Consider the following 13,100-nt stretch of genomic DNA (forward strand, 5'->3'; position numbering starts at 1 on the left):
TTTAGCTTCTAACTCACTTACTTTGAGAGTTAGCTCTGATTCTCTTTCGAGACGTTCTTAAGCATATCTCTTTCAGCAGTTTAGCTTGCTGTTTTCTTCCCTGATTTTGGCATGAGTGCTATTAGCGACTGCGAGATCCCTTTTAAATGTTTCAAGCATCTCAAAGGGATCTTCATCGCTTCTGAAAGAAGAACAACGAGAGGTAGAGGTAGAGCAGCGAGATGTGGAAGTAGAGGTTACCTCATTGTCAATGGCCATTAGGCATTGATTCTCTTCTTCCTCGGTGTATAAGCAGATGAGCCCCCTCTCATCCTCTGAGCTGCTGCTGCTTTCACTGGAGCTCGACGTCTCGGACTCCTCGATTGTTCTCTCGAGTTCCTCAGCAACAAGCGCCTTTCTGCGCAGATGTTTCTTTGTATCTCCCTTGAAGCCACTCTGTGCTGGCTTCTCTTTGGATTCCTCCTTTCTCCTGGAGTCCCTGCCTTCTAGGCCTTGATATTTGCTTACCTTAGGGTAAGGACAGTCAGCCTTGAAGTGCCCCGGTCTCCTGCAGTTGTAGCATAGACCTTGATCTTCTTCCTCCATTCTTCTGGATGTGTATTTCTCATTTTTCCTTCTTGAAGAGGAAGGTGAACTTGTATTGCTTTCCGGTGTCTTCTTCATGAACTTCCTGAATTTTCTTATGAAGAAAGCAAACTGTTCGTCAGATAAAAAATCAGTGGGATTAGAATCTGACCTTGAGGAGGTGGTTGGTTGGTCCGCAACCAGTGCCACATTCCGTCTGTCCACCACGTCCTCATCTCTAGGAAACATCTCAAATTCGAAGGCTTTGAGATCTCTAAACAGTTGGTCGGTTGTGGTGTTCTTCAAATCCCTGTGATCACGCATTGTGATCACCTTCATTTCCCACTCTTTGGTAAGGCCTCGTAAGACCTTCAGGTTTAGCTCCTTTTGTGGAATCTCCTTCTCGAGATCGCTGATCTCGATTGATAGCTTCATGAACCGAGATTCCATGCTGTCGATGCTTTCCCCTGGCTTCATCTTGAAGTCCTCGAACTTCTTCATGGCCACGGTGAGCTTGTTCTCCTTCTCCTGTTCGTCACCTTCACCAATTAACATCAAAGTATCCCATACCTCTTTCGCCGTTTTGCACTTTCTTACTTTTGGAAAGATGGTTTCGTCTATAGCTCTGAAGAGAATATCCTTGGCAATGTTGTCCAAGTTGTTTCTCTTCCTATCATCACTTGTCCATTCTTCCCTAGGTTTGGGGACATACTTTGGTGTATCTCTGGTTTGCTCAGCAGCCGTGTTTACCATCATGATCTTGACTGGTCCAGATGTTATAACTTCGGCCATCTCATCATGGAGGGCTGATAGATACGCAAGCATGCGTGTTTTCCAGTCATCGAACCTGCTAAGATCAAAGAGAAGATGTCTCGACAACATGCTATCCATATTAGAAAAATTATCTCGTGCTTTGAAAATTTTTAAAAGATTTTTCAAAGAAGGATCTCTAGGCAATATAAACAAAGGTTTATATCGATCAGAGAACTTGCTCTGATACCAATTGTTGGTCCCAAGGGGATGGGGTACAAGTCTAGGGGGGGGGGTGAATAGACTTGTATAAGATTTTGCAAATCTTTTCGACCTCTCGTGTGTATTGAACTTAGGATGTTTAGGTTCGATACCTCACGAGGTGAAGACAAAGTTTTATGCGCAGCGGAAATGTTATCCCCTTTTAGTAAGCACGAGTTTGAGTTAGTTCGAGAGGTGTGTTTATATGTTGTGCAATCGAGAGGTTAGCGAGAGATAAAAGCAGTAAGTAAATGCAAGAGAGATTTTTAAGTGGTTCGGCCAACCCGCCTACATCCACTCTTCTTCCAGAAACTCCCTGGAAGGATTGCACTAAAACTTCCCTTTTTAGTACAATATCGAGCGCTTGAGCTTTGATCACGAAGCCCGCCTCAAGCCTCAGGTTTTTCGCCCCGCTTCTTGTTACTCCACCTATCGAGCACTTGACCTTTGATCACCAAGCCCGCCTCAAGCCTCAGGATCTTCACAAGACAGCTCCCAGGTTACTCCGCCTCTCCAAGGTCTTTCTCCCCGCTTCCAGTTACTCCACCTCTCGAGCACTTGACCTTTGATCACCAAGCCCGCGTCAAGCCTCAGGTTTCTTTCACTCGGACAGCTGCCAGGTTACTCCACCTCTCTTGCTTAATCCAAAGCAAGGTGTTTTTGGTTGTCACAGTTGAATGTAACAAACTCCAATCTGACCACAAGCTATCGTTGAATCAACTTCGGTGTAGAGCAGCTTCGGTCACCTTCTAGATATATAACAGTTTAAGCTTTGTAACTCTCTCAAACACTAAGATGTGTTTTCTCGCTGTTTTGAATATCAGGATGATATTCCAAGTTAAGCACTTGCACTTGAACGTTTTAGTCAGACACCTCTTTCGAATTTTCTAACTCTTGAACTCTGTTTCTTCTGTGTCTTCACGTCTTTATATATGAGAGTAGAGGAATAATTCCGTTGGAGGGAAAATTATTCCGTTTGAAATTTGTCTCCCATGATGTGTATGGGACTTGCATCTTTTCAGCATTCTTCATGGAGTGGTGGTCTTGTAACTTGAACCTTTTGTTTGATAGTGGATATTCCATAATCCACTTTCTTGAGTCCATGCTCCACTTGCTACTTTTGGTAAAAGTTACTCTTTTTAAATTCCCATTGATCCTCGTTTTAGGGAATAAGACCGACTTTGGATTGGTGCACCTTCTTTCCGTTTGTTGTGGAATTCTGATGTGGCATCCACTTCAGGCACCTCCTTAATATTTTATCTCCATGATATTCTTCTTCTCCAAACTTTAAGTATGCTTCCTGACCGTCATTCAGCATTACTGGAGAAGTGTCAGTTTATCGAGACCAAGGTTGATGTCTCGATTGTTTGATGTCTCGAACCCAAGCATCGAGGGCTCTACCTCTCGAACTCTGCTTATGTCTCGAGACTTAGTTGATGTCTCGCAGACCCTTATTCCTCCAGTGTCGTCTCGTGCCTTCTACTGATCTATCTATGAAATTACAACACGATTCTTCTAAGATGTTCATACAAGTTTACCTTAAGCTTAAATATTTTCCGAGTTGAGCTCAAGTTACCCGGTTGTATTTTTGCTCTTAGTTTACTTGTCGAACTTACATCGTTTTGCCTATGTATCGAGACTTGGGGATTTCTACTTAACAGTTGGTATCATCAAAACCTATTACATGATGTTCCTAACACCAACAACATATTTTTAAAAAATTAGTAGAAAAGAATTATTTTAATTAAATCTTGGTATCATTTTAATTATATAAAAAATATTACTTTTAAAATTTACTAATAAACATAAACTAGCTAGCTAGAGTGTATGTAGTGTTCGCACTGCGGTGCACGGACTGGATTTGCTATACTATTTTAAGAATATTTGGATCGGTATATAATTATATAAATTATAATATCAAATATTATATAGTGCAATTCAAAAGATGATTTGGATCTATTATGTTTTGTGATTTTATCCTTGCATGAATTTGACCAAATAATTGTTGAATTAATAGCTAATGTGTGGATGTAAGCATTCGGTGCTAAAACTTTGAGAATTTTATATATTTTTGTATAACTTAGGCAAATTTGCTCTTTGAAAAAAAAAACATAATATCATCAGTTCGAATTACACATTATTGAAAATCTCTTTGTGGACGACATTGGTAGTATTAACAGAATCTTGTCCATCATCGTCTAGCGCTAACACCTTAGCTTCAGGCCATTAGGATGGGTGACTCGGGAAAAGGTCACGTACAATTGACCGTGATTAAACACTGATTTGTCCAACATGAGTTAGTGTTTGGCCTTGACTTTTGTTGATAGTCATGGCATATGCGAGTATGAATGAGAATTGTTTACGCTGAAACTTGAAGGGAAATAATCTCATATAAGGAGTGAAAGACATTCGATGGATAAGAACTTTGGTTTCTTCATGTGTCCCATTAACTATTCTTGCTTCAACAATGTGATCTGCCAATCTTGTGACAATGGTACGCGTACGCTTGCAAAGACCAATAGGGTGGTCTATGTTCCACAATAACATAACAGATGCATCAACCTTTAATAACATAAAATAAGTACATTATAATTAACAAATTAATTAGAGTAAATCAATAATTTAAAACAAAAAAAAACACAAAATTTATATAATAAAATGTAAAGATTATTACAAATAACTTGAATTTGAGTTGTGTTACCATTCCTAGGCATATTAATAGATGTTCTTAAAAAAAAAATTGTATTAGAAATTGTATTAACATATTAATGTACAATTATAGTAGAATAAGAATTGTATTATCATATTTTAACAATATTACGCAAACCTTAATAGTATAGGATTGTTTTGGGCGAGAAGTTAAAATGAAAATTTTTGTTTTTATTATTAATAGTATAAATTACGTTGCAGAAAAGTATATAAACTGTAATATTACGATTAGTAATTATTCTACCTAGAATTTATTATGAATAGGAAAGTAAGAAAGAATATATATGGTATTAGAAATTGTATTGTCATATTTTAATGTACAATTGTAATACAAATAGAAATTTTATTACCATATTTTACATTATTACGCAAACTTTAACAGGGCGTTTGGTTGGAGGCCGGGAATTTAAATTCCATTTCCACATAATTCCGAAGGCAACTAAATTTCTTCGTTTGGTTGCAATTCCCTCATTTTCATGGAATTAGAATCCCATGCTCCCCCGGGATTTTAATTCCATGGATTTTAGGAATAAAAAAAAAGATACTACTTCTGAGACAAAATTCTCCTTCTCATTTTTAACCTAAAATTGATGCCTTACTCTCTTTTAGCTAATACCGTGCATTATCTTCGACAACTATTGACAAGAAAGTCGTTCCTAAGCAAGCAATAATCATTCTAGGTCAACCTTAATCAAGTATGTTTTCTCAAAACTTTCAAATATCTTTTACAATATGTCTAGTTCAAGAGATATTGGTATATGAGTGGTATTTGAATTTAATGTGTTATATTTTTTGTGTACTTGTCATTTAATAATAATAATAATAATAATAATAATAATAATAATAATGACATTTTGGACTTTATACTACTTATTCCCTTTCAATTCCCATTATATCAAGGCAAAAACTTGTGTGAGACCGTCTCACCATGAGATGGGTCGGGTCGGGTCAAGATGCAAATGTAACACTTATATGCACAAATGCCATACTTATATGTTCAAATGTAATACTAATCAGTAATAAAATTTTTGTTACTTGTTAGGGTAAATGTAATACTTTTAATGGACAATACAATACTTTTACATTTCGATTTAAAAGTATTACATTTTTCCTCAAAAGTATTATATTTGCCCTTATAAGTGAAAGGCACTTGTCAACATTACTTATTATGAAAAATGTATTACTTTTTCTCTTATAAGTAACAAACATTGTATTTTTGATTAGTGTTATATTTGAGCATATAAGTATGAGATTTGCACATATAAGTATGACATTTGCATGGTGCTTTGACCCGACCCGACCCGTCACACGAATAAGGATCCGTGAGACGGTTTCACACAAGTGTGACCCGTATACCAAACATTGGAATTGAAATTCCTAGTAATTTTATTCACTCCAACCAAACACTGGAATTTAAACTCCCACTTTATTCCCACGTTATTCTTTTTCCATGGAAATGCAATTCCTTTCCCACCTAAACGCCCTATAATAGTATGCGACTGTTTTGAAGGGGAAGTTAAAATGGAGGATTTTGTTTTTATTAATAGTATAGATTCAAGATTTGACCCTCGGATGCAGTCAAAGATTGTCTGGAGTGAAGTTTGACGATGACATATAATTATATATACGCAATTTCATTTTCTTGTTTATTTATTTATTCAAATAAATTAAAGATGACAATTAAGAGACCAATCATTGGTTCATAATAAGCAAATTTACTAAGTACGTTTAATTGATTTCATTCCTAGTACACTCTAAAAAAAGAACTTTGTTCAGTTAAGTAACAGATAACAGAACAGAAAAAGGTGGCACACACAGCCTTTAGTTTAACAAAAATTCACAAGAATGGAGTACCTGACAAAAGAGAAAAGAATAAGGGTCCGTTTGGAAAGTAGTAAAATGACTTTTGGAAAATGTTTTCTGGAAAATGAGTCATTTTTCGGAAAACCGTTTCATTTCTGGTGTTTGGATGTATTATGGAAAACTGTCTTTGTGTGTTTAGTTCATTTTCTGGAAAATTGGTAGAATTGTATAATTAAACATTGTAATTATTTTATTTAAAATATAAAAATTTATAACAATATTAAAATAATGTTATTTATTAAAAAAATAGAAATTTTTTTGAATACAACTAACTCTATTACGCTGTAGTATCTTCCTCCACTAGAGCTTGAACTCATGACCTCCCATATGATAGAGCCACTACTCTGTAATCTGAGCACAAGGTGCTTCGCTAAAAAATAGAATTTAAAATATAAAAGAATAAAATAAAAAAAACGTAGCACAGGTTTCCGGCGGTTTTCCCACCTCCTTAGTCCTTAGTCCACGGTCATGGGTGATATGACTTTTTTTTTTTTTTTTTTTTTACTTGTATAGAACATCTTTCTTTCTTGAGTTACCAAATTAATAGATATAAAGCCTGGTGCATCTCTTTTGGCAAACACCAGATCACGTTATGCAATGAGATTAAACAGATTATAAAAAATAAAAACTAATATTTATGTACCTTAGCTTGTGCAATGGAATTATGTACCTAGACAACATCAATTATGTACCTTATAATTTAATTTGTACTTTTTGTTGAGAAGAGTTCAAAGTGTGAGCTTGTCTAGAGTAGGTCGCCACGAACATTAATTTTTCAAGTTTTTGATATTAATACGATCCCACATGAACTTTACAAGAAATGCATCCTACTATTTATTATCAGATTCCCAATTCATTTAGCACCCAACAACATATTAAAAAAAATTAGTAGAAAAGAATTATTTTAATTAAATCTTGGTATCATTTTAATTCTATAAAAAAATATTACTTTTAAAATTTACCAATAAACATAAGCTAGCTAGCTATAGTGTATATAGTGTTCGCACCAGTGCGGTGCACAGAATGGATTTGCTATACTATTTTAAGAATATTTGGATCAGTATATATAATTATATAAATGATAATATCAAATATTATATAGTCCACTTGAAAAGATGATTTGGATCTATTATGTTTTGTGATGTTTTCCTTGCATGAATTTGACAAAATAATTGTTGAATTAATAGCTAATGTGTAGATGTAAGCAATCGGTGCTGAAACTTTGAGAATTTTATATATCAGTGTTTAGGTTTTGTATAACAAGGGGGAAATTTGCTCTTTAAAAAAAACATAATATCATCAATTCAAATTACACATTATTGAAAATATCTTTGTAGACGACATTGGTAGTATTAACAGAATCTTGTCCATCATCGTCTAGTGCTAACACCTTAGCTTCAGGCCATTAGGATAGGTGACTCGGGAAAAAGTCACGTAAAATTGATCGTGATTAAACACTGATTTGTCCAACATGAGTTAGTGTTTGGCCTTGACTTTTGTTGATAGTCATGACATATGCGAGCATGAATGAGAATTATTAACGCTGAAACTTGTAGGGCAATAATCTCATATAAGGAGTGAAATTAAAGACATTCAATGGATAAGAACTTTGATTTATTCATGATCAAAAGACATTCAATAATCCCATTAACTATTCTTGCTTCGACAGTGTGATATGTCAATCTTGTGACAATGATACGCGTACCCTTGCAAAGACCAATAGGGTGGTCTATGTTCCACAATAAAATAACAGATGCATCAACCTTTAATGTCAATGAATGATTACGGAGTCCAAAAAATCTCAAACTATTTAATTAGAAATTTGGAAGTGTGTACTTTGGATATATTTTCACCGTTTGATTCTGCATTACACAAACAGTCCCAGCTTAAATATGTTTGTCCTTCTGTAATGTTCATGTCTCACATGTGTTGATTAATTTGATAATAAATCAAATAAATACATTATAATTAACAAATTAATTAGAGTAAATCAATAATTTAAAACAACAAAAAAACACAAAATTTATATAATAAAATGTAAAGATTATTACAAATAATTTGAATTTGAGTTGTATTATCATTCCAAGGCATATTAATAGATGTTATGTTCTTGAAAAAATTTATTATATTAGAAATTGTATTAACATATTAATGCACAATTGTAGTAGAATAAGAATTGTATTATCATATTTTTATTAATATTACGCAAACCTTAATAGCATGAGACTGTTTTGGCGAGAAGTTAAAATGAAGAATTTTGTTTTTACTATTAATAGTATAGATTACGTTGCAGAAAAGTATATGAACGGTAGTATTACGATTAGTAATTATTCTAGAATTTATAATGAAGAGGAAAGTAAGAAAGAATATATATATAGTATTAGGAATTGTATTGTCATATTTTACCATATTTTACATTATTACGCAAACTCAAACTTTAGTATGATACTGTTTTGGAATAAAAGTTAAAATGAAGGATTTTATTTTTATTAATATTATAGATTGGCAAAAACTTGTGTGAGACCGTCTCACCGTGAGACCGTCTCACCATGAGACGGGTCGGGTTCAAGATGCAAATATAACACTTATATGCACAAATGCCATACTTATATGCTCAAATGTAATACTAATCAGGAATAAAATTTTTGTTACTTATTAGGATAAATGTAATACTTTTAAGGGAAAATACAATACTTTTACATTTCGATTTAAAAGTATTACATTTTTTCTCAAAAGTATTATATTTGCCCTTATAAGTGAGAGGCACTTGTCAACATTACTTATTATGAAAAATGTATTACTTTTTCTCTTATAAGTAACAAAAATTGTATTTTTGATTAGTGTTATATTTGAGCATATAAGTATGAGATTTGCACATATAAGTATGACATTTGCATGGTGCTTTGACCCGATCTGACTCGTCTCACGAATAAGGATCCATGAGACGGTCTCACACAAGTGTGACCCTTATAGATTCAACATTTGACCCTTAGATGCAGTCAAAGATTGTCTGGAGTGAAGTTTGACGATCATATATAATTATATATAAGCAATTTCATTTTCTTGTATTGTATTAGGAATTGTATTGTCATATATATTTTAATGTACAAGTGCAGTACAAATAGAAATTATATTATCATATTTTACATTATTACGCAAACTTTAGTATGAGACTGTTTTGGGTGGAAGTTGAAATGAAAAATTTTGTTTTAATTAATAGTATAGATGGAAGATTTGACCCTTGCTGGATGCAGTCAAAGATGGTTGGAGTGAAGTTTGACGATCATATATAATTATATATAAGCAATTTCATTTTCTTGTTTATTTATTTATTCAAATAAATTAAAGATGACAATTAAGAGACCAATCATATCATTGGTTCATAATAAGCAAATTTAACAAGTACGTTTCATTGATTTCATTCCTAGTACACTGTAAGAAAAGAACTGTGTTCAGTTAAGTAACAGATAACAAAACAGAAAAAAGTGGCACACACAGCCTTTTATTTAACAAAAATTTCAAGATCCATAGCCAAGAAAATCTCAACGCTCAAGCTCAAGCGGCTTTGCATGGCGGCAACGGAGCACCACAGAGGCAGGCATTTCCGGCGAAAGCACTGGCCGAGAAATTCGTCGGCGGAAGCTGACCACACAGCCGATTATGGCTGAGATTCACCTTCTGAAGCTGGGCAATGGCCTCAGGAACTTTCCCAAACACCATGTTCCTAGAAAGGTCCAATTCCGCCACATTAATCCTCAGTTTCTCCAAATCGAACTTCAACTTATTCCCAGACGCATAAAACCCCAACATAGAATCCGTCCTGTTCAGAAACCCAACCGGACTCCCTGTTATATCATTCTCCGACAGATCGATATAATAGTAGGACAAATACTCCTGCGGCTTCCAATCATCCAGGTTAATCTTGAGCCCGCATTTTACAAGCCTTAAGTCACACATATTTGGGGACGAGGTTACGAAGCTGGGAATATCCTTTAGGTGGAAGTTGTTGTACGACAAGTCCAGTGTCAAGGCGATTGCCACGTTCATTTCTGGGAATGGGTCCTCCAGGGAGTTGTGAGAAAGATCGAGGTAAAACAGGGTTGTCAAGTTCAAGAAAGATTGCGGCACAACGCCCGAGAAATGATTCCAGGAAAGATCTAGCGTTACAATTGCCTGAAAAGTTCCAAGAAAATCTGGGATTTTCCCTCTTAAGTTGTTGTGCCCGAGCTCCAGACTCTCTAACTGGGGTGACAGGCTCGAAATGCTGCCTGGGATTTTGCCGGAGAATCTGTTGTACGACAGTTTGAGCGTTGTGAGCTCCGGGAAAGAGTCGAAGAAGTCCGGCAAGTTGCCGGAGAGTCTGTTCTTTTCCAGGATCAAATCTGTGAGTTTCTTGAGTTGCCGGATACTGTCCGGAATGGTGCCAGTGAGGAGGTTTCCACCAAAGTTAAGCTCAGTCAACTGAGTCAACTCGCCCACTGAACTCGGTATTGGACCGGTGAACCGGTTCCCCTGGAAACTCAGGTAAAGGACCTGGGTTAGTTTCTCAATGGTATTGGGTATTCTACCGGATAACTTGTTGTCTATAATGAAAACAGTTTGGATTCTTGGAAGCTTGAAAAGAAAATTTGGAAAAGGACCGGTTAAGCCTTTTAAATTTTGAAGTAAAATGGTATCTAAGTACTTGAGTTTGGCAAGTGATGGGGAGATGGTACCTTTAAGGGTTTGGTTAAACTCTTCACACCCGTATAAGGCCAGAGTCATGACCCTATTTTTCGTCCCACATCGTATACCTGACCATTGACAACAATTGGATCCGGATACCCAAGAAGAAAGGAGCCCGGATGGGTCACTAGTTATACCCGACTTGAACCCGAGCAAGCCGGCTTCATCGTCCGGGTGGCACGATGCTGCCGTCACTGCAAGGCAGAGAGAGGAGAGGACAGTAAGAGAGAGCAAAAGCACAGTGGGAGGATGCATTATTGTTAAGGTATTTTGGGATGTGATTTGTAGAAGTTTTGGTTATTTATGGACAAAATTTAGGCAAATTTGGCGGCTGGAGTGAGCTGTTTTCCTGGTGGTAGACAGCAAGATGGGACCATGGATGAAGTGGGAATGAATGCAGAAGAGGAGACGTTTTGGAGCCTAAGGCGGATTTTTTGTATTTGCGTGGCCCTGTGCTGGTAAATAAGTGATGCCCTATCAAAATATAAAGAAACTGCGAATTGAAGAAAAGTGATTCGCGTGAATATTACGGAGTATAATTTTTTTTGGATAATACATAGTAGAATTTAGATCAGTGATGAAAACCTAATTTTGAGCCAATATAATCACAAATACACATACTAACTATTGAGTTAGGGCTGGACTAGGGGCCCCCAAAATTTTGAGGCTCTGTGCTGTTGCACATCTTGCACGCCCTAAAAAATCCGGCCTTGTTTGGAGCCATTGCTAAAAATGTTATTTATTATTTGGATATGGTTAGAAGATCAGAGGAGTAGAAAGTTGACTACAATAACTTCTTCATTGACGTGGTCAACTTTCTTTTCCTCTGACTTAACCTAATTAGAAGAAGCGCGTGCACAATTGACTGCTCGCCTACACGTTGACTTTGACTTTTTTGAGCCCATGGATTTCAATCAATCATCTCATAGTGTACTTCAATTATTAGATTTAAAAGTTTATAGTATTGTATGAAATGGGGAGAAAGAAAAGAGAGACAAAAAAGCTAAAATATTCTTGTTATTTTAATTATTAAAATTCTTCGGTGAGTTTTAGATGGTAATTTAGTCGAAGAGATCGACTAAAATTGATGAAAATTGCATAGTTAAGATACTAAATTAACAGTTTTGAAAGTCGTGAATTGTAATTAACAAGATTCAATAGTCGGGATCAAAATTGCAATTTATTCATAAATGAATGTGATTAATCAATATCTTGTTAAAATTAAAAAATATTGTTCTTGTATGATAGAGTAGATATTTACAATTTATAAATTTGTTAATGGATTTAATTAGTAAAATTATAGAAGTCAAGACAAAAATGTGACAAAATTATTTGTCGATAAATAAACTTGATGATTGATAGTGACATGAAGCAAAATATTAAAGAAAGTGTAGCCAACAAGATTCAAACCCACAACTTTAAACATAACATCACAAGTCTAAACCACCAAGTCACTCAAAATCTTATATAATAAAAGGTAAGAAGCTCCACTTATACATGGGTCGTGCGCTGGAAGTAAAGTAGTGGGGGACACGTGTGTAGCCAAGAATGAAGGCTGTCAAATGCCGTCCATTTGTTAACGATCCGTGAGTCCTACAACAATATAACCATTCCCTCCCTTTAAAAGGCATCCCTTGACTTACCAAGTGCCTTTTGGTTTGTTGGTCTGAGTATTCTCTCTTCTGTCGGCATGCTAGGGTTTGATTCCTGTTCGTAACATATTTAGTTCTATTTTATTTATTAGTTTCCTAGCCCCTTTATTATTCAAGCAGCCATTTTGGGCCCTATTCATTTCCGGGCTATAGTATTTATTATTTGTATTCTTTGGGCCATCGTTTTGAGCCAATGCTTTGTACGTACTATTTTAGGCCTTACGCCCCAAGTAATAAAGGTGTTTCTTCTTACCCAAATTCTATACCCCTATACCCGATGCGCCCCGGGCAATAAAGGTGCTTTCTTCTTACCTCCTATTATGTACCCCTATATCTAATTTATGATGGACTCAGTCCCAATAAAATCATCAATTTATATTCCTAACTAATTTTAAGAATTAAAAATGGTTAATTAGCAGCTCCATTGAACAAAATAACATGTAAAAGAATGATAGAAAAGAAGAGAACTCCAATAACATGTGAGATTTAATTTTGATAACTCCAATGACATGTGACTGTGTGATGTGGAGTAGTTTTTTTTTTTTTTTTTTTTTTTTTTTTTTTTTTTTTTTTTTA

General features: G+C 35.4%; 2 protein-coding genes across 2 annotated transcripts in view; both read right to left on the reverse strand.

The window, feature by feature from the left end:
- Positions 1-9,522: 9,522 nt before the first annotated feature.
- LOC116017075 (MDIS1-interacting receptor like kinase 2-like) overlaps positions 9,523-13,100 on the reverse strand; it is a 13,742-nt gene continuing 10,164 nt past the window's right edge. Inside the window, exon 2 of the mRNA XM_031257597.1 lies at positions 9,523-9,688. The gene's annotated coding sequence lies outside the window, so the exon portion shown is untranslated. The remainder of the gene's footprint in view (positions 9,689-13,100) is intronic.
- LOC116017076 (leucine-rich repeat receptor-like protein kinase PXC2) lies at positions 9,534-11,127 on the reverse strand. Its single transcript, XM_031257598.1, has one exon. It carries the CDS (start codon positions 11,125-11,127, stop codon positions 9,703-9,705), a length of 1,425 nt encoding a protein of 474 aa, XP_031113458.1. The 3' UTR covers positions 9,534-9,702.

This window comes from Ipomoea triloba, chromosome 4, assembly GCF_003576645.1.
Source record: "Ipomoea triloba cultivar NCNSP0323 chromosome 4, ASM357664v1".
Lineage (NCBI taxonomy): Eukaryota > Viridiplantae > Streptophyta > Magnoliopsida > Solanales > Convolvulaceae > Ipomoea > Ipomoea triloba.

Coding starts and splice junctions, on each gene's coding strand:
- LOC116017076 (XM_031257598.1), bottom strand. CDS start 11,127: ATGCATCCTCCCACTGTGCTTTTGCTCTCTCTTACTGTCCTCTCCTCT.